Source organism: Marmota marmota, unplaced genomic scaffold (assembly GCF_001458135.2).
Source record: "Marmota marmota marmota unplaced genomic scaffold, marMar, whole genome shotgun sequence".
Classification (NCBI taxonomy): domain Eukaryota; kingdom Metazoa; phylum Chordata; class Mammalia; order Rodentia; family Sciuridae; genus Marmota; species Marmota marmota.
The window spans coordinates 5,344,483-5,371,248 of record NW_026000229.1 but is presented as its reverse complement, the minus strand read 5'-3'; the positions used below and the strand labels follow the sequence as shown (position 1 = coordinate 5,371,248).

General features: G+C 37.7%; 2 protein-coding genes across 33 annotated transcripts in view; one reads left to right on the top strand and one right to left on the bottom strand.

Annotated features, from left to right (window-relative positions):
- The window catches only part of Nrg4 (neuregulin 4), a 188,931-nt gene extending 178,930 nt beyond the window's left edge, over positions 1–10,001 (top strand). For 25 of the 31 annotated variants that reach the window (XR_007343936.1, XR_007343939.1, XR_007343938.1 and 22 more), the window contains one exon: positions 8,265–10,001. Coding sequence is in view for 20 of the 31 variants with exons in the window: in XM_048793607.1 (XP_048649564.1) it covers positions 8,265–8,302 (38 nt within the window). In the remaining 11 variants the exon portion in view is untranslated. The remainder of the gene's footprint in view (positions 1–8,264) is intronic. The other 6 variants (XR_007343944.1, XR_007343942.1, XR_007343943.1 and 3 more) reach the window with 3 other exon arrangements.
- Positions 2,200–26,648, bottom strand: Fbxo22 (F-box protein 22). Of its 2 annotated transcripts, none has more exons than XM_015480367.2 (7): positions 24,848–26,648; positions 24,362–24,500; positions 20,141–20,228; positions 19,474–19,569; positions 14,726–14,890; positions 8,509–8,674; positions 2,200–5,727 (listed from the first exon to the last, which is right to left on the bottom strand). In XM_015480367.2, exons 1-7 carry the CDS (start codon positions 24,988–24,990, stop codon positions 5,310–5,312), a joined length of 1,215 nt encoding a protein of 404 aa, XP_015335853.1. In that variant the 5' UTR covers positions 24,991–26,648; the 3' UTR covers positions 2,200–5,309. The 2 variants fall into 2 exon arrangements, with proteins under 2 accessions (XP_015335853.1, XP_048649539.1); XM_048793582.1 differs by having other exon boundaries at positions 25,037–25,340.
- Positions 26,649–26,766: the final 118 nt, after the last annotated feature.

Here is a 26,766-nt window from a genome sequence, read left to right as displayed (position 1 = left end):
ATATATATATATATATATATATATATATATGCAGTTATGTACTAAATAATAGATGGTTTGGTCAATAACAGTAGTCCATAAGGTTATATTCCTAGTGATGTTGTAACTTAGTTTGAGAATATCTTATGATGTTTGTACAGTGAAGGACACATTTCTCAGTGTATCCTTGTCTCTAACCTACACATGACTGTACATACATACTTAGGATAATTTATAGGATTAGGCACAATAAGAGATTAACAACAGAGCTGGAGGGATAGCTTAGTGGTAGAATGCTTGCCTTGCATGTGTCAGGACCTGGGTCTGGTCACCAGTGCGTGTGTGTGTGTGTTTGTGTGTATAAAAGTGCACATATATATTTATAATATATATTTGTAATAGTACAAATATAATAATATACTGCAATAAAATTGCCAGCATCACTATTCTTGTGTATTCTTGTGCTTCAGGGCTATTACTAAGTAAAGGGTGGCTGAACACAAGCACTGATGTGCCCCTGAAAAGAATGGATATTTTGTAGCTGGAACTAGGTTTGTATGTCTGTCACACATAGCTGTTGTCCCACGAGTCTGTTATGCTGTTTGCTTGTCTTCATTCTTTCTTGTTCTTTATGCTGTGTTCATATATTTTAATTTCTTGTTTTCAATGGTCTTTCTATAAAAGTTTGCTCATCTTTTCTTCCCCCATTCAAATCTGCTGTATCCGTCTAGTAAAAATTGTCTTATATTTTTCTCCTCCATAATTTTCTTGATTTTTTATAATTCCTTTTTCTTGAAACTGATTTTGTTCATTTATCATCATCTAATTCCTTGACTATATTTTAGAATTTTCTTTTTGGTACTAGGGATTGAACTCAGGGGCACTTGACCACTGAGCCACATCCCCAGCCCTTTTTTTTTTTTTTTTTGTATTTTATTTAGAGACAGGGTCTCACCGAGTTGCTTAGCATCTTGCTTTCGCAAATGCTGGCTTTGAACTCATGATCCTCCTGTCTCAGCTCCCCGAGCCGCTAAATCTTTTGTCTAGTAAGTTTAATGTCTGGACTTCATAAGGGACAGTGTGTTATCTTGATTCTTTGAATGGGCCTTATTTCCCTATTCTTTTGTATCCCTCGTAATTCTGAGTTGAAAAAAGCATTTCACCATTATAACTCTAGACATCAGATTCTCTCCTTTTCTCAAAATTTGTTGGCTGATTTATTTTTAAAGGCTTTTATCCAGTTGTTTTGATAGCAATTTTTACAAAAACTGTTCTTTGTGTGATCATTCAAGTCTCTGGTTTCTTTCTTCTCATTCATCTACTTTGACAAAAATTCCCTTAAATGTTCTAGTTTTTGCAGACTGACTCTGTGCTAGGGCGGTTCTCCAACATGGACCACACGTGAAAGCTTAGGGTCTTTGCAAGTGTCTTCCTAGGCATGTGTGACATTCTAAATTGTTCTTGTACACGACTGCTTCTCAATGTCCTAATTCTCAAAGCCTCATTCCAGCTTCTCCTCTGGGCCTAGCTGGTCTATTTTACATCTCTACCCACAATATCTTGACCCAGGCATCAGTAGATCTTATAGTTCTTAAAGCAGTGCCTACCTTCCATCCTTCAGATGTTGAACAGACAAGTTAAAAAATGTTTCCAATAATTTGTAAATAAGGTCTATTCCACATCTTCAATTTTCTGGATGGAAACTGGATTTTTACTGCTTCAAGAATGAGACTGTCAATCACTGTGCCTGGGGTGGGGGAAAAAAGTAAAAGTCACAAAATTTTCCTACCATTTTGAAGATGGTTTTTTAGTTGGGCATTCTCTTGATTGCAGTGAACCTCTTGACTATTTTCCAGAGCTTTAACAAAGTTGGTTCAGACAGTTGCTTGTTTTTGTTGTTTCTTTTGGGGAATGAGTTCGGAGTTTCCTAATCCATGATTTTGCTGGTGTAACTCAAGTGAATTGTGTGTTAATCCCATCTGTAATTCTAGTATCATGACATGACTTTGAACAGAGTATATTTATTAAGAACCAAATGTATGGTGATTGAATTTTGTTTAGTGAGAATTAGAAAAAGATTAAGACTGTCTCAAAATTCTCCACAATCTGATAATTTGCATTTAAAACCAATATTAACCAATCTCACTGGCTGTGATAAGTCATTAGAGATTAAAAACTTTGATAAAAAAAAGTTAAAAAATGAAAAACTCCATATAACTCTTAGCACCAAAACATTAAGACATTTATTGGCTTCTGCCAGTGTTTACAGTTGCATACATTCTAGTAACTAGTCTTCAGTTGTGGCACAGGGCAGAAGTGAATACATACAATAAAAATAACGTAAATACTTGACTACTTATCCTAACTTATATAGGGCCCACGTTAAAATAGCTTTCTAGTACACTCTACATATATATTAATTTTGTTCATCAAACAAAGATGTTATTACAGATTTCATTTAACATTTTCATTAAGCCGACTCATACTCAGTTTTTACAACTGAAAATCAAATCAATCGTGGAATCTCATGATTTACCATCAGGGGAATTTGGGGTATTCTGTTTCCCTTAAAACTGATTTTATGGCAATGCTAATTTGGACCAGACCGTATGGGTATGACAAAAGCAATTATATTTTTACTTGAAAGGTTCTTCAGATTACATAGAAAGTTCTAGATTTGTAAATTTATTCTTGCAATATAATTCTTTGTACGTTTATTTTTTGTTAAATGTGCAGTGTAAATCATGGCAAATCTTTTGCTCTCTGGCTTCATGGGTTGAGATGATCCTTTAATTTTAAGCAAAACTGAAAAAATAGTAATGAAACAACCTACTGTTACATCATTCCACAGAGTATATCCCCAGGTCCACCTTCCCTCCTTCTCCTATTTCTATTTGGCTGTTAAAGAGTTTTCATTCTACTTGGACCAAAGGGAATGGAAATATGTTCCTTGATGCAGCCTTTTATAAAGCAAACTACAGCCCCACAAATGATTTTGTTTTCAAAGTATAAGAAATCCGTGTTTTTAAGTGTCTTGATTAAATAAACCATCATATTATCTGATCTTAAGACAGCTCAGCATGTGAAGACAGTAAGGATTCACCTTTATGTCTCTCTCTTTTTTTTTTTATGTGATCATTTTTGCAGTTTCACAAGTGGCTACAATGGTTTGCCATCTCAAGGAATTTCAGTAATTACTCTTTAATGCTTGCTTGTAGGACAGATCTTTTAAAACTGTAATATAGCTCTGACTTTAGTTAAATTACTTCCATACAACCTCACAGCCTCTGAGATGCAGAAAGGATGGCTTTTGTTATTGAGATATACTATTACTTCTATTGGGTCAAGTTCTCCCCTTTTTACTTTGTACTAAGATTACAACCATGTGATTGAATGATTTTATTGTCTCTGACAAGTGCCAAAAGGCTAACCTATTAAAAGAAACCCCAAAACAATGTCAGATGTTTAGCAAGTTATCCTGTGGCAGATTCTCCTTTGAGAAGTAGCAAAACATTTTGAGTATTAATTTTTTAAAAAATCCATGTAATTCTCATGCCTATTTTATTCATAATTTCAGCTTTTAAAATCCTCCTTCCTCTATTATTCAACCAATTCTGATTCATATCAGGAACAAGATTTCTAAAATATTTGTCTATGTTTCTACTTAAGCATATTCAAGGACTAGGATTTTGGAGTTACTAGCTAACTGATAATACATATCAGTGTCAAATAACAGAAAAGTTAATAAATAGAAAAGTTAACAAATGGCTAAAGAGAAATACAGATTAAAAAAAATCTCTCAATCTAACTTTTCTTTGGACTTTTCTGGAACTCCAAAAGGAAGTAACTCTTCAGGAATATTTAAAATACTCATAAAATAAAGGAACCTTTTAAGTATTATACACATAAATAGCAAGAGAAAAATCTACGAGGTAAAAAGTTGGGAGAAAAGTGACAGAAAATCAGGAACAATGTTAATACATTTTCTTTTACTTATATTGCAAGTTTTCTACTGTCCTGTTAAAACCCCTAATCATTACAAAAATGCCACGTCATTTATCTCACTTTATAAGATCATATACAATAAAGCCCTAGGGATGGAAGAGGAAGGCTGCTTAAGCAAGCTGATTTCTATTTTGTAAAAGAAACAGTCTGGAGTCAGGCAGGTCAGATCTGCTATGGAGGTACTTCAACAAAGGTATACAGGGACCCAGAATCTCTGTCTGGTTTTCTTCCACAATGGGGTACTGTCTCCTTGGCAGCATCCAAGATGGTTCATGACCAGATGTACATTTCAAACAAGATAGAAAAAGAGAATCATTTCCCATCATGTTCATCAGCCAAAAAACAATTATACCTGCAAGAGACACTGAGAAATGTAGTCTTTGTTTGTTTGTTTCTATCACTGTGATAGAATAAAAGGTAAGAATGGATATTAAGGGGATACTGGTATTCTCTGCCCCTCTCAAATATTTGTGTGTCAGAAATTCAAACTTGAATGATAGGACTGACCAGCTAACAAATACCTACATTCCAGCTTTTCATTTACAAAGGATTAGTTTGCTTTTGAAATACAGAAAAGTATCTGAATGAGTTTGTAAGGTATGTTTTATTGGTATAAAATCAAAATAAGGTGATAGAATTTTCTGGTCTGCCAATTAGCTATACGAAACTATATGAGAAAAATTTCTTCTCTTGGAATTTCTTTATTAAGGAAAATAGTTTTATTTATAAAAGTCTCTCAACAATTTTATCTGACTGAGCAACTTTTAGAGTATCAAAACAAAGTTAAATTTTTATCATAAGTAAAAAAGTAATTATATTATTACAGTATCTGGGGGGGGAAAACTGGTAAAATTGGAAAGCAGAAAGATTTCTCAACCCATTTCATTTTTCTCTGATATTAAGGGAGGAAAAAAATATCTTCCAGATTCTGCTAAAAGGTCATTTACCAATACAAAGAGGTAGATGCAGAATGCCTTAAATCTTTATCTCACTGGTGAATCACCCTTTGATCATTCCTTGCAGGAAGACTATTGAAAGTCACCTTATACAGCAGCTTCGACAGGTGAACACAGCCACAACTTCTTTGCTTGTGCCCAACGCAAAGCTTTCAACTCGTGTTGTGTGTTGTGTACAAAGTTGTCCTTCATCTAATATATTAAAAATTACCCAAATGTGATCTCAGAACATCTATCAAAGCTACAGAACAGACAGAGCTAAAGTTATCTTTTTTTGAAATATACATATCCCAAATTTCCATTTTGTGGAAAAGGCAGAAGTTGAAAGTCAATACCTTGAATACTGCAAAAGCCACTTTAAAGATGGCTTTATTTAGATGACCCCAGGTGAATCAGTGCCATTATTGTTGTATAGCTGTGAAACAGATCATCATCCTTTACCTCGTTACATTTTCTCAATATAAAGTTCCCAGTGACTATCCGGTCACATCCAATTTCTCCATTTCCAAAGAAGCCAAACAAGGGAACATTAGGAAAAAACTTCCTAAATGCATCAGCCTCGACATTCCCTTTGGCTCTATAATACTGAAAGCCCCTGCCAACGCATGCAAACATGAAGCCAATGGTATTCTGTTCTGGAATGTTGGCTGCTTTCAGGCGCTGCATGGCCGCCTCAGCAGTCTTCTCATCATTGACATCCTCATTAAGAAGCACCGTGGCACTCTGGATTCGGTGCCCACTAAATGACAGTCCAGCCACGCCTGTGGCATCAATATCCAGAGGGTTCCTGAAAAAATAGAAGAGGGGCAATGTATCATGAAATACCTAAAGTATAGAAGAAAACCCCTATGATGCACTGAGGGAGAGACACTGCTACCTTTAGCAGCTTCTGCTTGGTCAAAGACCATATCCCAGATATAAGTGGTATGTTAGATTGCTGAAGGCAGATCAAGAAGTAAGCAGCTGTCCTTTTCAGCCACAAATACAAAGATATGTCATGCACATTCACCAATATTTTCTCATTTAGAAACCTAGTTAGTGAAGCTTCTTGGTATGATTTACACTGTGGTATTCTTCCCTACCACCTGTCAAATTCTGAAAGAGATATATTTAAAGATAATCATGGAATTTTAAAACTTAATTTTAAATAATTAAATATAATTAAATTTTAAATAATTAAAAATAATCATTTAAAATGAATTAAAAATTAATTTTAAATAATTAAAAATAATCATGGAATTTTAAAAGTTAATACTCCAGAAGTCTTAGCTTTATGTTTGTTGTGTAAACAAATACTTACTTTGAGCCTAGAATTTGGCTTAGTCTGATCATAAGGACTTCTGCATTGTCTTTATTTACCTGGCACTTTTTTTTTTTAAATGAAATTTCATCCTTAGAAAATATCAGAGTTATAAAGTATAGATAGTGAACACCCACTGGGGGAAACAAAGTAAATGCCTTACATTTCTAATTTCTCTCATTTTATCAACATATGAATCTATAAAATGGTTAAGATTCACTGGGCTAGCAGGAAACCAGACTCAATAAGAACAGCCTGTGCAAAACCAGTTTGAAAGAGGCAGAGTCCATCTTTTTTTTTTTAAATTGTTTTTAGTTGTAGATGGACACAATATCTATTTATTTATTTATTTATTTATTTACTTATTTTATGTGGTGCTGAGTATCAAACCCAATTCGTCACACATGCAAGGCAATTGCTCAACCACTGAGCTACAACCCCAGCCCCTCCATCTTCTTTTTAGGTTCCCTTTTGTCACATTTCCTCTTTGGCATACAATTGTAATACATGTTGTCACTCTCTTGCCTCAATTATTTATCTTTTGGGGGGCTGAGGCAGGTTGGGGTATCCGCTCGCTGTTAAGATGGAACATTTATGGACTCTCTTAGCCACTGACAGAGAACAAAGAGTACATTAAAATTAATGTGTGAGGTGTAATTATTTCAGGGGGCTTATTTCCCATATTGGTATAAAAAATAGATGATAAATAGCCACACCAACAGATTTATAAGTCTGAAATAGATGTTAAATCACCATTGGTTATTTACAGTTTAAAGGTAATAGCAAAGAAGAAAATCTAGGGAAGAGGAAAAATAGATAGTGCCACTGAGATTCAGATGTATGTAAAGTCTAGTATTTGTTATCCTACTGTCTAAAATTTAACGTACTTTCTTTCTCACTTGCAGTCCAGGGACATTGGACTTAGCTGTTTACTTTCCCTGGTACATCAATGGAGGCTAGCAGGAGAGACCCTGTAACTGGGATGATGTATATTACTCTTTGTCCCATGTCACCATTCCAGGATCCAAATACTAAACACAAATACAGTGAGGAATAAATACTAGTGTTTAGAGATGGCATTGGGGGTGGAGTAGGAGTTCATGTTACTGCTTTCAGAAACGTCCAGAGCTCAAACTCAAATTTGAAATAGAGACCCTGTGCAGCAACAAAATGAAACAAGATTGAGAAGGAAATAATGGATCCAAAGATAGGATATTTCTATCTCTGAAAGCAAAAGTTTTAGTAATAAAATCAATTTTCAAACTTGAAACAACCTTTCAAAATGGTACAGAATTTCTAAAATTATATGTTGAAAACCAATAAAATACCTGCAAGATGTTCCATGGAGAAAAGGTTTTGTGACCAAATAGATTTGAGAACTGCCATAGATGTTATTCCACCCCACATCCCTAACACCAGAAGATTTCTAAAACACTGAACATATTAGAGGCTCTGTCTGGGAAGTTCTGCCCTGAAAATACACTTTAACCATATATGTCCTTTTAAAGAAGGAAAAACAGAGAAAGTGTGGAAATAAAATGGCTATAGTTTGCTCAAGAGAATTCCTCTGTGAGCCTTGGAACACACTGAAAGGCTGCAGTTTGCCTCCATCTTTAACCTCCAAACAATGCTGTCTGAAAAGAATATAAGACCCTAGACTAGTATTTGTTATCCTACTGCCTACAACATTTTCCAGTCATGGAGCTTAGACTAACTAGCTGTCTGTCTCAAAAGACTGCTTACTGATGACATTCTTGCAACAGCCCCTTATACTATACAGCTTAACATGTGGACAGACCCCAACCTCAATCTAAAGTCACTGAAAACAACTTGAGCAGCAGAGTCAATCCATTCCTCCCCCTTTCCCTTTAAAAACCTAGTCCTCTTTCCCCTTAACAACAAAACATTTGTCTGGTTTCTAATTGAACCTGTGTCCCTGATTAGCAAATCTATTCTGTACTTGGGGGAAAAATGCCTTTGCTTTTATTTTATTTTAACTTAATTTATGATTTCTTGTTATGCAGAAATGGCATATACTGAGGTCACAGAGTGCCAGAACTGATCAACAGGCAATGCTGAAAATCAATTTTAAGAAGAATGTGAGTCCAACTAAGAAGACATTCTTAAAGGACAATACAAGTTATGTTTAATTCTTCAACTATAAGCAGAATTATGTTGAGTAAGCCCCTTAACCTAAGTCTACAGTAATGAAAACCTGAGACCATTTCCCTTCGTTCACAGAAGAAATCAGAAGCACAGAAAGCTTACTTTTCAGAAGTAAATGATGACAGGTTGTCCACCTGGCCTCCAGCCAAGATGATATTCATATCACTGAAAGTGCTGACTACTCGCTGCAGGTAATTACTGGCTCCCACCTTGCAGCAATTATAGCCAAAGACGAGGACCACGCGAAGTTCAGGGTTATCTAGAAGACCTGCAGAGAAACGAAAAGCAATAATTAAAAACAGCCTTAGAAGAGGAATTATCTTATACATCTTGCAAAATGAAATGCTACTGCTAATTACTGGCACTCCTAAGGAAGTGCAATTTAGTGCTTCAGCTGTCAAGTTTCCCATTTTTTACAAACTTTTAAATACTAACTCAAATTCTTAGCTGCAATTATTTTTTTTTCATTAGAAAACCTATTTGAAAATAATACAATCAATACCCAACAAGTAAGAAAGCAATTATGTACTGAGCAGCAGCTCTCTATGGACACAGCTGGTTCCAAACAGATCACCACCTGAAATGAAAGGGACACTGGTTTGCAGAGAACAATAGGATTATCAGCTGAGGAATTTAAAGCGCCAAAGAAATTGCACACAAAACGCACCAACTACATGTAGTGGGGTAAATGGTACCCCCTACAGTGTATATCCACCTTAAACCCAATCTATCAATGTGAGCCTCTTTTTGGAAAAAGAATCTTTTCAGACCTCACTAAGGATCTTGAAATGAGATCACCTGAATTATCCAGGTGGACACTTAAGTCCAATGACAAGTGCCCTTAAAATAAAAGACAGACAAAGGAGACAGACAGAGGAGGAGGCAATGTGACTACAGAAGTAGAAACTGCAGTGACGCAACCATAAGAAATGTCAGCGGCTATAAAAGCAGAAAGAGACATCAGATTTGCCCGTAGAGCCTCCAGGAGTGGGGCGCTACTGATACCTTGATTTCAGACTTCTGACTGCTTAAATGTGACAGAATAAATCTGTGGTGTTTTAAGTCATCAAGGTACTTTGTTACAGCAGCCTTGGGAAACTACTATACCACAGAAATACAGGATCTGTCCACCTACTGCAGGGAATAGGTGGGAGTGAAGGTGGATTAGCCTTTGGAAAACAGGAACAGGTTTGACCTGTGGCATACGGACTAAAAGCAGCTAGCAACAGGGGGCGGCAGAGTCCTAGGGATCAGGCTGTGTTTGGGCTCCCAAAGCTCCCTCCCAGGGTTTCACTTGAGCCTCTGGCACCTTGTTTTTGAACATCAATTAGAAATTCAATAGCATTATCAAACAGAGTGGCTTCTGGGACAGGAAAGAAATCCAAAACCTAACCACACTCGTGTTTCCATTTGATTTGGCCACATGACTTCCATCTTGATAGACCAAAGGTGAGGTTACTAGAAATAAGGCTCGTTCAACAAAATATGGGGGTAGAAAAATGACTAATTACCAAAATCAAATAATGATTCTGGGAAACTGCCTCTGGGTCATTTCTTATTCTCTACACAATAAATTACTGATTTGAATAATGAAAGGATGTTGTTATTTCATAATACCAGGTCTCACAGATCACTACTAAAGTGTCTTTTTCTTCTATTATAGACCAGCCTAGCAAATTCTGAGAGAAAAAAAAAATTATAAAACAGATTTTCAGTTAGAAAATGCCTCTGGATCAAGGGTCTAATCTTATTTTACAAACAAAATTGATAACCCCAAAGAAGTGACTAGCCCAAGATAATGTCATGGCTATTCAAAGAAAAGTTAGGAAATTACTCAATCTACTTACTGAGTAGTCTCAATAAAGTCTTCAGTGCAAAAGGGAGGGATATGACAGAAATATTACTTCAGTAAGCCCAGGGCCGTCAACACACTGATGAGTGCCTTCCCTCCCAGCTTCACATCACTGAAGCCTGTCAGTCCCCTTTGCTTCAGTTACCATTCATCACCTGATGGTTCTCAAATTTGCATCCTGCATCCCGACCACTCTCCTGAGCTCTGACAGTCAACTGTCTACTTACTATCTCCATCTCAAATTCAACATGTTCAAAACAACTTTTTTTTTTAAGAGAGAGAGAGAAGTTTTTTTGTTTTTTTTTTTAAATATTTATTCTTTAGTTTTTCGGCAGACACAACATCTTTATTTATATGTGGTGCTGAGGATTGAACCCAGCGTTGCACGCATGCCAGGGGAGCGCGCTACCGCTTGAGCCACATCCCCAGCCCCTCAAAACAACTTTTAATAACTTGATTCCTCCAAACTGCACCTTCTAGTCCATTCTTTACTGTGACACTGTACCCAGCCAAAAACCTAGGTGAGATCAATGCCACTTCTCTTATTCTCAACGTCAAATATTGCATCAGTCACCACATGCCATCCATTTACCTCTGAACCTTCTCTGGAATTGATCTACTTCTCTTCAACTCCACCCGCTACCACCCTTGCCCAAAATGCCACTTCTTCTTGCCTTAACCAATACAACAGCATCCTGTTTTTCCTGCATCTGATTTTTAAAAAATTTAATGTGAATATATAGCTATTATGTACAAGATAATGTTTTGAAATATGTACACTACAAAGCAAACTGAACTCATCCTGCATCCACTCCTGTGCTCCTCTACAACGACCAGCACCCTGCAGCCACAGTGGCATTTTCCAGAGACATTTCTGATCATGCCATTCCTGTGTTGAGACTCCTAGCTTCCCAACAGTCCTCCTTTGGCCTTCCTGACTGGCCTCTGCCTGCGGGTTCAGCTTCCATCACAGACCCCTCCTCTCATGCCTCCCAGGCAGGATATTCTTTAGGTTTCCCAACTGAGCTGTGGGAACTCACTTCTACACCCTCACAGGAATTACCAGGTTTTTCTATTTCGTTCTTTGATCTCTTGGCTATCTTGCTGGGTTTTTTTGTCAGCGACCAGCAAAGAATATAAAAACTACCCACGATACTCCTTCCTACCCAAGCCTCCTTTCCATCTTCCCAAGGTTCTATTAAGTCTATTAAGCCCCCTGGTTGTATGTTTTCTAGCACATCTGTGCTTCTACCTGGCAGTATGGTTTTTCATTCAGTCGGCCTGCCCTGCTGACTGGGAGGTCCAGAAGGCCGGGACAATGTCATCACAAACAGAGGTTTACATGCAGCATATACCCAGTTTTTCTTTTTTCAAATTTTCCAAAAATATTTTTTAGTTAATGCACCTTTATTTTTTATTTATTTATATGTGCTCCTGAGAATTAAACCCAGTGCCTCACGCTTGCTAGGCAAGCGCTCTACCACTGAGCCATAACTCTAGCTCCACAAACTGATTTTCAATGAATAAGTAATGGCTTTTTATGAAATTTTACTGAGATAGTAGATAGTTTTTACATCCTTAAGAATCAATTGTGGGGCTGGGGATGTGGCTCAAGCGGTAGCGCACTCGCCTGGCATGCGTGCGGCCCGGGTTCGATCCTCAGCACCACATACCAACAAAGATGTTGTGTCCGCCGAGAACTAAAATAAATAAATAAATAAATATTTAAAAAAAAAAAAAAAAAAAAAAGAATCAATTGTGGGTTTCGCCCCCCCTTCTCATTCCAGAGACTAATTTTAACACAGAATATCATACAGACCTTACAACAATCTACACCTACTCTCTTAATGCACATTCTGGTAAGATTCCTCCAAAAAGAATATAACAGTATTGTATAAAATTATATATACTATGACACTAGGTCAGATTATGTCATCTCCTATATGCAGGGTCTAGCTAGTAGAACTATAATTAAATCAAACACAAGATCCCTTGTCTTCAGGGCCATTGCCAGTTTTATAAGAGAATTTAGTCCCTTTGCTTATTGTGAGCCTTTCACAGGACATCTTATAGTTGCTGCAGTTATGTACGATAAAGTAAGTGAAGACAAACTAAGTCCATAGGCCAAATCCAGCCCACATCCTCTCTCTCTCTCTAAACAGAACTTCATCTGAGCACAGCCATTCTTCTACGCACTGCCAACTGCATTTGCACTCCCACAGCAGAACTGAACGGATGCACCTAAGACTATCTGGCTGGCAAAACCTAAAACATTTACTATCTGGCCCCTTACAGAAAAACTTTGAGGGACACTGATATGAACAGAATGCTTCCAGTGTCATAAAAGACAAGAAAAGGATCTGGCCCCAGGTATCTGGTTCAGCAACCCAGGCCCCACATCACAGCCTCCAGCCACTCACTCACTCCTTGTCTAATTGAGATGGTCCAAATTTAGAAACACATAAAAGTGGGACATAAGACAGCATGAGAGAACAGAAATTACCATCCCAATCTAGGCAACGCTTCAGTTTCCCAAAGGATGAAAATGATGCCTTGGCTCAAACTGATCACAGCAAGTAGTTCAGAAAAGGACAGTATATGAAAGCATCACCAAGCAGGATAAACCTGGGGCTGTGTCCCCACTCCTACATTTGGTCCACAAAGCAAACATGGTCTAACAAAAATTACAATTTTATCATAAAATGGATGCTTTCTTCTGCTCAAGATTTTGGCTTTCTTTTGAACTGACAAAATGAGGATTCTAGCTTCAACCAGGGCTATGTATAAGAACCCCACCGAAGACTCCCAAGGTGCCCAGGATAACAGAGGAGGAAGAACTGCCCAGGGAGGCATACCACTCCTCCAGACAAAGGAAGCAAAAAGATTTGGCCAGAAAGCCTTTAGCAAAAACATTAAATCAAAAGCCAAAACAAGTGTCTCAGAGGGGGTCTGATTTTCCTAATTGTTTCTCCCACATCTTGCTGCTTCTGTCCCAGAGTTCCCTACATCTGCTCTCTGAATCACCACTGTCCCTATCTCCTAGATACAAAATTCAGAAGTTATCACTAAGTCCCCCAGTCTCTCTACTCCCTTAGATCTAATCATTTGTTAATTTCCTCCAACTGATTGCCTTCTCTTCAGGCCCTTGTGCTTTACATAAGTCATTCATTTAATCTCCATAACTCTGTAGTTATTTTCACTTTATAGAAAAGTAAACAGGTTTAGAAAAGTTAAGAAACTCATCCTAAAAGCCTGGACAGTAGCAGAACTAGGGCAGATAAAAAACTGAATTCTCAATAGCTACACTACCCTGCCTCACAGAGCTGGCTGTTTAAACTTTCCATACTCTTCCTAAATATGTCTGCCATCCTCCAATTAAATGGCCTGCTGCTCATAGCTGCTAGTCTTAGTTGCTGATGCCCAAATTTTGTGTTTTGGCCTTTTTTACATCGTCAGGGGTAGTTGTAAAAACTAGTCTTAATGTGGCTAGTCCTTTTTTCCCCCTGATTACTAAACCAACCAAATCTTCTCTTTGTTGCTACACATTTTTTTTTTTTTAAATTCCTGCTGGGATAAGTGCCACTTCAAATAATGGAGACTTATCTGTACCTTAACTTTAATGAGTTAAACTCCAATCAGTTTATTTGCGGATGTAGATAAAAGGCCTTCACAATGTTTTGCTTAAGTAGCTAGTTTGTTGCTTACTGCATTAAGTTTTTTTCATCAAAACTTGGACCCACAGCCAGCCCTCTACCTCTTCACATTCACCTCTCATGATTCACCTCTTCCAGCCACACTTCCTGTCTTTTGGTCCCAGTACAACCCTGAATATGGATAGACAGTGCCTTCCCAGACCTTTCCTAACACTTCCCAATTTCACTATGCCAGTTCCTATCTTATTAGTCCACTTAGAGACAACTTGTTTCTTCTAAAATCTTTTATAATGAATGTTTATTTATAAGTGTAAAATACTTTTCAGCTTACAAAAACAAAACTAGGCAAAACAATAAGACACTATTCAAAGAGCAAGAATTCCTTCAAAATCCATAATTAAATACAAATAAATTTATTATCCACAGAGTACTAATGTAATTGTTTTCATTCTGTCCTCTTGGGCTTTAAGGCAAACTATTTAAAAAGCAAACCAATTCTAACAAAATGTACAGTACTGCTTTTCAGCGGCGGCAAGGTCTGGCCCTGCAGCGGACATCGGATTTAATCGTTAATTTCAGCACTTCCACACTCCTTAATCTCCAACCTTCTCAATAAAATGATTTGACACCAAAAACAAAAAAAACAAAATGTACAGTACTAGCTTCTGTGAATCACTGGCTTGAATTAGCCATGTTGCCAGTAACAGGTGTACTTCTTTTGGATTTTCTTAAGGGAAACTAATATCCACCAACAAGCCAAAATTAAAACAAAGTTAACCAACAAAACAATTAATAATAAATAACAGTAACTTACCTACTTCAGTAAGTTGATGTTTTTCAAGTGTTAAGTTCTTTGGATCTTTAGTAAAATGAAAGGGCTGTATTTTTATTCCTTCAATTTGAGGAAATAATAGAGCAAAACCAGATTCTCCAATTTCTATTTCCTGAGGTCGATTGCTACCTGTTCCCATTGGAGTTACTAGGGGAAAAAATTGCAGTTTTGAGAACAGATTCAATAAAAACAGAATTTGATTTGGTAACAATGTAAATTGACCAACCCCACCTAGATAACTGCAGTTTAAGTCACTAATACAAATGCCAAGCTAAATAACCACTATTGGGGGTAAAGTATGCTCAGCTTTGGTGTTTTTAGGGTGTAATGTCATGATGTCTACAACTTACTCTCAAATGGCTCAGAAATAAATGGTTTTTATAAACAAAGAAAAAACAAATGTTGCAAAAATTTTTTCAATGGAGGATACAAGGGTGACTACTGTGTATTCATTCTATCATGCTACTTTTCCACAGGCTTTAAGTTTTTCAAAACAAAAAGTTGAGTAGCAAATACTTTTTCATAGTAAATCCACTTTTAAAAATTTATCCCAAAGAAATTTGCTAATTATGTAAAGTATATGTATGCACAACTATTTTTATTATAGAATTAACAGAAAGTAAAAGGGAAAAAACCTAAATGCCCTACCTTAGTATTTAGATTAAAAGCTTCATATATACAACAGAATGTAGCCATTAAGACTGATGCCAGATATGTTATCTGCTGACCTGAAAATATGTTTGTAATGTGCTGTGCATTTTAAAGGCAGATGTAATAGACTACCCCACTCCCCAAATTCATATAAGGCCTAACTTCTCCTTTGTGATTGTACTTAGAGATAAGGTCTTTAAAGAGGTAAAAGTTAAATGAGATCATAACAGTAGGCACTATTCCATCAGGATTAAAGTTCTCATAAGAGGGGAAGAGACACCAGGCTCACTCTGTACAAAGACAAGGTATACAAAAGGACCAGAGAGAAGAAGGCTGTCTGCAAGCTTCAGGAAAAACTAATGCTGAACTTGGACCTCCAGCCTCCAAACTATGAGAAAATAAATTTGTTGTTTAAGCCATCCAGACAGTGGTATTTTGTCCAACCCTAGCAGACTAATACATAATACAGTAAGTTACAAATCACAGAAAATTATATTCTGGTTTTACCTACACCACAAATATAAACACAAACCTCATAAAGTTAATAGAGTGGTTAAGTCCGTGGTGCTTAATTTTTTTTTCTTTTGTGTAATACTAAATTATTATTACTAGTGTAAAAAAGAAAAAAAAAACTGGCTGGGGTTGTAGCTCAGTGGAAGAGCACTTGCCTAGCTTGCATGAGACATTAGGTTCGATCCTCAGCACCACATAAACATAAACAAATAAAATAAAGGCATTCTGTCCATCTTTAACTACAAAAAAAAAAAAGTGTTAAGCATATCACAAACCAAATGGACCAAATTTAGGGCAAAATGAAAAAATATATATACTCAAAGAGAAAATTTCCAAGTCAAACCAAACCCACAAAATATATTCTGAATTAAATACATGAAAACAAAAATTCAGAGTTTATGATAAGGCCCTTTGTTCCACGGAAAATATCAAAACATAAGAGCAATTTTTTATATGTATTTAGAAGACTGGATAGAAAATAGATTGAGGGAAGAGAATAAAACCCAAAATCAGGCTCAATTATTATTTTTTAAAATTTTACTTTAGTAGGTAAACACAATACCTGTATTTATTTTTATGTGGTGCTGAGGATCAAACCCAGTGCCTCACACGTGCTAGGCAAGTGCTCTACCACTGAGCCACAACTCCAGCCCTGGCTCAATTATTTGTAACAAATTATTTTTGACAAAGTTGCCAAGACAACATAATAAGGAAAGAAAACTCTCAAAGACATGGTGACAGAATAACTACACAAACATGGGGAAAAAACTAACTTTAAACACCTACCTTACAAACAAATATAAAATTAACTCAAGTTAGGCCACAGAACTAAATATTAAAGCTAAAACTATACAGTTTATAGAATAAAACATGAGATTAAACACCTTTGTAAATCTGAGATAGACAAAGATTTCTTACAAAGGACATTTAAAAAATTAACTATGAAAGAAAAATATTGATAAACTGAACTTAACTAAAGTTTTCTGCTCATTAAAAGAAACTGTTAAGACAATAAAAAGCCACAGACCAGGAGAAAACATTTATAATACCTACACCTGTTAGAGGACTCAAACTATATAAAGAGCTCCTATAACTCAATAAGACAAACATTCCAATAAAAAAAAAATCAGTAAAAGACATTTCACAAAAACTGACATAGAAATAGCCCATAAACTCATGAAAAAGGTCTCAGCATAATTAGTCATTAGAAAAATTTAAATTATAACTATCATAAGCCTCTAGATGCCCACTATAATGGCTAAAATTAACAAGAATCATGACTATTGGGATATGGAGCAAATGGAACTCTCATACATCACTGGTTTGGAAAACTGGTGTTTCCTTTTAAGTTAAATTTACATCAACACTCAGATCCTCCTATTCCACTTCTTGGTGACTGCCTAAGAAGAATTTTAAGACCTATACACAAAGGCAAATGTTCTTAACAACTTCATTCATAATACTTAGGAACTGGAAATTATAACAATGTTCATCAAAAAGAGAATGAGAAAACAAATCATGATCTACTTATATAATAGAATGCTACTTGAGAAATTTTTTTAAAGAATTACTGATTAACATAACAAACAAATCTCAAAAACACATTGTTAAAAATATTTATACTGAGTGAAAGATAAAACACAAAAAGAGATCACGTCCATTTATGTGACTTTCACAACAGGCAAAACTAACCTACAGTCAGAAAAATCAAAATAGGTTTTCAAAGGCAGGAATTAACAGGAAATGAGAAGAAACTCTCCCAGGTGGTGGAAGTATTTCCTATCTTGACTAGTGGGTTGATTACAGAAGGGCATAAATTTGTCAAAACTCAATAAATTTTAAACTAAAGATTTTACATTTGACTGTAGGTAAAGTTTATCTGTGGAAAAGTAACATATGCACCTGTAAAAAATGAACAGATTTTTCTAAAACTTGAAAATTTTCCAACCATAAGGAAGGAAGATGGGACTAGTAACTATCATGGCTGTTTTAGAAACAATCACTGTACAGTGGCCTAAGAAAAATTATCTTGGTGGAAACTTTGTTCAGGCACATGAGGAACTGACTCAAAGAAAGTACCAGCTGTAGGGGAATCAGAAACAGTAAAAAGGGTAATAGGGAACCAAGAAGATACAAAAGACCAAGCCCTGACTAAAGGAGCTGGAATGGCACTGTCCTGACATCAAGATCACAGCAGAACTTAGGGGGATGAGAAACACAAATCAAAACTAATGCCGAGTAAGGCAAGGCTCACAAGGGAGAGTGTCACCCAGGTCTGGCCCTATCCTCTCTCTCCTCCCCTATTCCCCTCAGCAGAAATTTTAAAAAGGAAAAACTTGTATGTTTAGAGAAGCCACAGTAGATACAGAGGGGAGACCAAGAAAATGATGCAAGGAAAAAGAGCTATGATTCTGTATTTATTAGTAACCAGTAATGGTAAAGAAATGATCAATCATTTAAGGACAATTCAAAGGTTTGAAGAAAACCAGGGTCACTGCTATCGTTTCCTTAATCCAATCAGAAATGACATGCCTGAGTGGGTGGACAGAGTAATAGTACAGTAGTGGGGAGCTGATGAAACAGTCCCTATCAACTATGTATTTACCCTATTCATTTCTAAACACCTGAAATGAATAGGGTTTCTTTGTTTCATTATACAAGATTCCCAAATTTATAGCAAAAATCTTTTGGAGCTGCAGATATAGCTCAGTGGTGGAGTGCTTGCCAAACATGGGAAGCCCTGGGTTCAATCCCAGGTCCACAAAGAAAACAAGTTTTCAGTGAAGATTAAAAATGCCAGATTAAGGAGAGCTGGGGCTGAGGCTCAGTTGGTAGCACACCTGCCTGGCATGTGTGAGGAAGCACTGGGTTCAATTCTCAGCACCGCATGTAAATAAACAAAATAAAGGTCGGTCAACAACTAGAAAAAGAGGCCGGTTAAAGAGTACTAGGTACTACCAAGTCAGAACAAAGAAAACAATAATAGCTAACATTTGCTTACTGCACATCTCTTTTTAAATGCACTACATGTATTAATTCATTTAATCCTCACAATACTCCAGGGATGGTTCTATCACCACCATCATCATCCCATTCCATTGATGGGGTAACTAAAGCCCTACAGAAGTCAGATAACTTGCTCAAAGTGCCACAGATACTAAGCAGTACCACTGGAATCCAAGTAGGTATGTATCTTAGCCACTATACCTGTACTGCCTCAACAGACTCTCTTTCCCCCATTACCTACAGAAAAGAATAAAATAATAATAATAACAACAACAACAACAATAAAAACAGCAAAAATTCAGTGATCAAACATTCCCTCTAATGAATGGCTATTGAAAAGAGATGCATTATATTTGTTTTATACAGGTAGCAGCACTGAGACTTGAATTACTAACTACAACAAACTTAAGTCAAATGTAAAATCATGGCAAATATGACCAACTTTATTGTATTTTGAATGACCAGAAAGAATAATGTGCTTTTCACCTACAAATAATTCACCACTCTATAGGACCCCACTTAAAGCAAGGAAGAAATCATCAAGTTGCAATTTCTCTCACCTACAATTCCTGGGGCCACAATCCCAAGGACTTGGCATCGTTTTGGGAATAGCTTCTCAAGTGCCAATGCGGTTTCCATAGTAGTTCTTTTCCTTGCTGTAATAATATAGCAGCAAAATTATTAGATATCATCCATTTACATTTAAATCTGACAATGTTTAAAAAAAAAAGGCAAATATTTGACAAGAGAATGATTTAAAAGAAAGCCTAAAAACAAAAGGTTTCTCCACTTTGGCTCCTGCTTTATATTTTAAACTCTAAATCTGACCTTTAGCATTACTAGTTTGTTTTTGACATTTGTTTATATACCGCTCTTGGCCCAGTGACATCAAATTTAACAGTTGCAGCTAAATTTGAGGCTTGCTGTTTACTGTACCTCTTTATTTAGCTGATGTTACAGCAGAACTACCATGACTGCAGAGTCAAATTAGACAATGATAAACCATTGTCTAAATCAAACTCTGGGCCTCAATGTGCCCATCATGAATGCTTCGTCTGCTTTTTCTCTTAGCAAGCCAAGAACACACAATTACCTACAGGATCTGTAGGTAAAAGGTACCTGTTAAGCCAGCACACTAAAAGCCTTGCATAGGCAAAGTCATAAGTAACTCCATAAAGAAGGTACAGAGTGAAATGGGGGTGGGGGGCTTTTTCTTTTGATACTTACCTCTCTTATGGCCACGACACTCTTCTAGACTAATAAAAGTTTCTGAATCAGCCATGTAGAGAACTGTCTGTGGTAAGATATGAACATTCTGTAAAGAAAACAAAAAATCAAATTGAATCCCATAATCTGTGACCACTTTCATGGTATCTCCCTGGTCCAAACTACTGATGCCCCCCTACCTTCCCTTCCTTTAGGACAATGTTTGGTTCCAAGTTTGTCTACTTCTCATTCTTCACTCTAGCCCTTGCATTTTAAGATCATTTTACTGAGCACCTAATTACTTCTTAAAGTCAAATCCATCCCAGCCCTCAAGTTCATTTTTATAATGGTAATTTAAGCTCTTAAGTACCAGCAAAAGATGCCACCTGCTTTAACAGAAACCTTTCACCAGACAGAAGGTGCGATGCTGCTCTATTACTCCTCTCCTTGCTGCCTAGCATGTCAAATAGTCCAGGCTTTCCTCATATCTAGCCCCACCTTCAAGCTTCCTTGAAGGCCCTTAGTTTCTTATTATCAGACATGCCCATTTCCCCAGGTCCCCTGCATCTCTCTTCCTGTCTTAGTCTGCTCCTAGATTCTCTCAGTACTTGGGATCCTTATTTGTGTCCTATTTCCTCTACAAGCAGGGCTTGCTTATTCATATTCATTGATTTTTCACTAAACTTCACATTACAGACATGGTTGAATTAAAAAAAGGATGAAGATATTTTCCTTTTTGTGTGTGTGTGAAAACCATCAGAATAAAATACTCAGTTTATAATAAAGTTTCATTATTGGTCAGATGGGGAAAAAAGTTGATTCATTGTAATTTGGTAAGTTCAGAGTAGATTCCAGATAGATAAACTTATAAGATACTAAGCATGATGACCTGTGGTAGCCTCCAGGCTGGATATAACCTATAAATATACATTCGTTGCCAAAATTTAAAATTCCACAAAATTTCTGGATAAAATGAGGGTTTCCACATTCTTTTGAAAATCAGAGCATTCTAACAACACAGACTGCATGCCTCCTGACAAAAAGACCTGCTATGGCCTTACTACTCCTCTGAGCCACTACTCCACTTTAGCTGCCTTTCTGGCCGTCAGGGCATTTTAGTCTGTGATACCTAGGAAAAGGCCCAAGAGGGTTAGGGCTTAGTACCGCCTCTGCCATATGCCAGCAGAATAACCCTCACAAAGTTTTTAGGCTTCAAGTTCTATTCTTAGACAAATATTTGAAGTCTAGTTCTGAGATGTTATGATTCTGTCTTTTTTAGTCCCCCTGAAAAGCAACTGCTGAATTTCCCTAATTCTCATATAAAAATAATGCCTGCCATGGTAAAAAACTGAAAACCACACAAAGTTTAAAAAAGCATGGAAAAAAAAAAATCTCAATTCTAATCCCAAAGGAAACTTATGCTAACATTTTGGAGCTTATTACTCTTCCCTTTTTGTTTTTAATAATACAGATTAACTAAACATAATTTGTAATCTGTGTTTTTCACTTTCATTAACATTTTGTTTTATCATTAAATGAACCTTGAAGTTCATCACGTAATGACTTCATTTATTAGATTAACATTAGGTTGTTTTTAATTTCCTGCATTATAAATGAAGCTCCAAAGAACATTTCTGTGGAAAAGTTTTTACTTGAACTTCCAAGTTTTTCCAAACAACAAACCTGGAAAGAGCAGGATTTGGACCAAAGTATCAGAAAAGAAAATTTTCCAACAAGTCTGCCTTTGTACACTGACCAGCTCCCTGGGTCTGGGTCCCAGAGCCCAAAAAGTTAAGGTGAAAATTGACACAAAGAAACAGGAAACAGGGGCTGGGGTTGTGGCTTAGCAGTAGAGCACTTGCCTCTTACTTGTGAGACCCTGGGTTTGATCCTCAGCACCACATAAAAATAAACAAACAAAATAAAGATACTGTGCCCATGTATAACTAAAAAAAATATTTAAAAAAAAAAAAAGAAAGAAAGAAACCGGAAACAGACCATCAGTCACATATGGGGCACTCATCTGCTATCTAAATATAATAAGAAAGATGAGAGCCAAGTTTTTCATTGTCCAAAAGGGAGGTACAAATATGAGCAGAAAGATAGAAAGAATCCTATGTTGGATTATGTGCCAGGTGCAGTGGTGCATGCCTGTAATCCCAGCAATTCAGGAGGTTTTGAGGCAGGACTATCACAACTTGGAGACCAGCCCCAGCAACTCAGAAACCCTCAGCAACTGAGTGAGACCCTGTCTCAAAGTAAAAAATAAAAAGGACTTGGGATGTAGCTCAGTGGCAATACACCCCTAGGTTCAATCCCCAGTTCCACCATCCAAAAAAAGAGAAACTCATGAGTTTCCAGATATAGATGGATAGAAATATGGTTATAAATGGGCAAGAGATGTATATACATACATAGGCATGTTACATTCGGCACCCACATCTGTGAGTTCTGAGTTCAGGGATACCAATCATGGTTGAAAAATACTCAAGAGAAAAAAGTTAATCTGTACTGCACATGCACAAAATTTTCATTATTCTCTAACATTATTTTCATTATTCTCTAACAATACAGTATAAACTATGTGGTATTTCCATTGTATTGGGTATTAAGTAATCTGAAGATTACTGAAAATATAGACGGATATACATAGGTTATCTGCAAATACTATATCCTTTACATAACGAACTTGAGTATCCAAGGATTTCCAAATGTGGATGGTGGGGAGTAGGGATGGGGTTGTCCTAGAACCAATACACAGTAGATCCAAAGGGATGACTATAGATACATATATACACTCCTTGGTTCTGTCCACTGACTGGGCTTTAAAGCAGTAAATTTCTCAAGAGCTAAGAGTACACTTAAAGTCCAGATTTTAGCTTCTAAATACCATTCTCCACTTAAAGGAACCAGGGCTTCTTGGAGAAATCATCAATCTTAGGACTGAAGCAGACAGCACTTAACAAGCTTAAACCACATTGTGCCAGAAACCAGGCAAGTGTTCAAAGATGATGGAGTCATCTCTGGAAGACAATGAAGACAGCCTGAAGGGGCTGCCACTCATCAAACTGGGGATAATTTGAACACCAATATAAATACTGATAGTAACAGATATACCCTTGAATAACAGACCAAGAGTATTTACAAATATAAGTGATTAAACTGAAAGAGGACTCAAACAGTTTCAAAGTATTTCTCCACAAAACACTCATTACAGCAGGAAACTAATTTTACAGTAAAGACACCTGACAGATACCAAGCAAATCAAGTAATTTAAGATAATCTCCTCAGTAATGAGACAAATGAAAGCCATATGCTACCTGAAAGAAGGCCATGAGAAGAGCAAACACCACTTCTGTGCAGTTCTTGCCAAAGAAACATAATCTGAATTGAATAAACCTCAGACATAACCAGTTTATGTATGCTCTACAAAACAACTAGCTTCTAATATTCCTAAGTATCAAGATTGGGAAAGTCAAGAAAAGCTTGAGAAACTGTTCCAGACCAAAGAATCTGAACTTTATTTAAAGTGACTGATTGGTAAAAGAATTCCCCACTGAATCCTTTTGTTATGAAGAACATTACTGGGGCAACTGACAAACTGAATGGAGTCTGAGGCTATCTGATGGAAAAAAATAGATCAACTACAGTTTCCTGATTTTGATGGCTGCATTGTGATTATGTAGAATTTTCTTGTTTGTACATTATACATACTCAAGTACAGAGAGTGATTAGAGTATCAGGTTGACAATTTACTCTCAAAGGGCTCTCTTTCACACCCTAGTGAGATACCAATCTCACTGTCTAACTTCACAGTCCACGTTTTTACCTCCCACTTACTGGCGCACCTTTTGAAAAGGGGGCCCAGAGATAGTAAGTAGTACAGGGCAGGCGTTGAAATACTTGGGAATAAGTTTTGTTTCTTGGCTTTCCAGTGTGTAGCATTGAGCAAGAGACACTCAATTGCATTACCTGCAAAACAGAGACGAAAACCACTTGCTTCAAGGGAAAGGGTCTGTGAAGCTTTCTTAGAATAGCTAACATCTGATGAATAGTCAAATAAATTACCGTTACCATACAGTCACTAAAGCTATCGTTTATTACATAAGGCTTTTCACTGGCACAAGAAAATGTTCTTCAACAAAAACAAGGACACATACAATACTGGGATTTTTAAATTTCAATTCCCAAAGGCTGACCCACCAACCCTGCAACTGACTGCAGACACCCCTTCTTACTTGCCTCAAGCTCCTCTGCTACCACGCGGACCAAGCAATGCCCCTCCAGGTGGCCGGCCTCCGCCAGGCCCGCGGAGATCCAGGTCACACTTCGATGGGTCCGCAACACTCTGCGAACACACTCCCTCCACAAGCGGCACACACTGGGGACGCAAATGCACAAAAGGTCGTAGGCATTCACCTCTTCCGTGGCTCAAAGACCGCCCCCCACCCACCCGCTAGCGTGGCAGCTGGAGATCCCTGCAGGATCCAACGTCCGCAGGTGAGGTAGGTGTGTGGGTACTGGTTCGGCCAAAGAGCCGAACGTGGAAAAAAACCTCAGGGGGAACTTCGCACTCAGAAAAGTTCCCGGAACACTACAGCAAGGGCACTTCATAGGTGGGGGTTGCCTCAGGACGGACGTGGGAGCTCTTAAGTCCCGAAGGTGTCTTCCCACCACGCCAGCCCGGGGAATGCCCACAGATCAGCTTCCCGCCTCCCCTCTCCTCACCCAGCCACCCGCAGCAACGCCTTGGCGGGCAGGAAGGTGAGCACACGCTCCACCACCTCCGCTAGGTTACTCAACACAAAGGTGCTCCGAGGGTCTGCGGAGGAGGAGCCGCAGCGGTCGCCGCCACCGCCCACCGGCTCCATTCCTCGCCAACCCACTCGCACAAGCACTACGGCGGCTCGGAGGCACCTGGCTAGGCCGGCGTACGATTCCACGGTAAGCACACACTGCGCAGGCGCAGGCGCCACTTCCGGTCGGCCAGGCAATGGAAGGGACGCTGCGAAGGCTTCTGCGTGACCTTTGGCCGCTGGGTTTCCGGCGCAGGAGTTAAGAACGCTCGTCTGTACTGGAATGTTGTGGGTGAGCGTCTTCTGGTGCTCCGAACTTCCTCCTGCAGTAGAAACGAGTTCTCTCCTGAACCTCACTGTACTTGGAGCTGCTGTATTTTGCCAGTTCACATCTTCGTCTAATTCGTGAGTTCCTTTAGTGTAGGAACTAGGCAGTATTTATTGGTCTTTATAAAATCCTTGTTTAGCATGATCCCCAACTTTTGGCAAGATACATTTTTAAAAAATTACTGTGAAAAATCGCCGCCTTTACTCAGCGCCTAGTGAAAGTACTTAGTTTGTAGTCTTTTTTAGTTTTGCGTAAGCCGGCATTAGTAGTACCTCCTTTTGTAAGGTGGCCAATAATTACAGGGGAATCTCGCCCTAAACTATGCACCGTTTCTCCACCTGTAGCATCATTCACCTGGGAACTATTGTTTTAGCATGTTCTCTTTACCTCAGGTTACTAAATCGCCACAGCATTATGTGTTTCAACAAACTTTGTGTCAATTCTAATGGATGCTGAGGAAGAGAACCACAACAGAAGGAATGGGAGTAGACCTGTTAATATCCATTCCAACAGCGCTCTTCCTAGCTAAGGCATCCGTGATTTGACTCCCAGCTAGAGTGTGAAATTGGATGATCTAAACTAGTGGTTCTCTTTTTGGCCTCCAGGACCTTTACACACTTAAATATTGACACCAAATTAAACATTTTAAAATAATTCTATGTATTAAGATAATTTAAGTGAAAACTGACTTCCAAATCTCCCTCCCCCCAGTAGTAAATAATGTGATACCATTTTACACTTTGAAAATCTGATTACTGGCTTAACAGGAAATGTGGATTGTAGACTCTGGAAAACTCCACCGTCCTTTCAGAATGAATGAAAACGGCAAAATGTTTTTATGTTAGGAAAGTAGTTTTGACCTTAAAAGCCTCCAAATAAAAGGTCTCCAGGATCTCTGAAATTTGAAAACCATTAGTCCAAACTAATCAGGATGGTTTTATTCTTTCCACCATCCACTGGTTTAGGGGTGGGCACTAGGAAAATTAAAGAGGCAGTGTTCTTGGTGGAGTGGGACTTCTAAAGATTTCCTCATCTCCTAAGGAGACACTCAGAAAGGAGTGTTATCTAACCCAATACCAAGTAAGGCGTGACTGCAAGTCCAGACATGACATTCAATCCAAAGATGAAACTGGCACAGAAAAATCTCAAGCAGAGTATTGCCCAGATAAACTGAGCCTACAGTTGTCCTACCTCTGAACGTCTTATGAGATAACCTGACAATTGTGTAAAAGGAGGCCATAGGTATATAAAAGGAGGAACAGATTATTTAAACTAGGGAAATTAAAGACAGCCATGAAGAAAATGACAGCTGAGTGTGGATAAGGGAAAAGATTGAGGGAAAGCTGAGGATACCAGGCATGTACACAGTTTCTAAGTTCTCTAGCTTTCTAGTTTTAAAGTCAATCTGCCTCTCTTCCTCTCAAGCCTCCCCACATCCCATCCCTCTTTAAATACCCTATTCCAGAAATTCAATAGAGGCTACCTGAAGCATACCTAAAGCACTGTATCTCTTATGAGGGAAA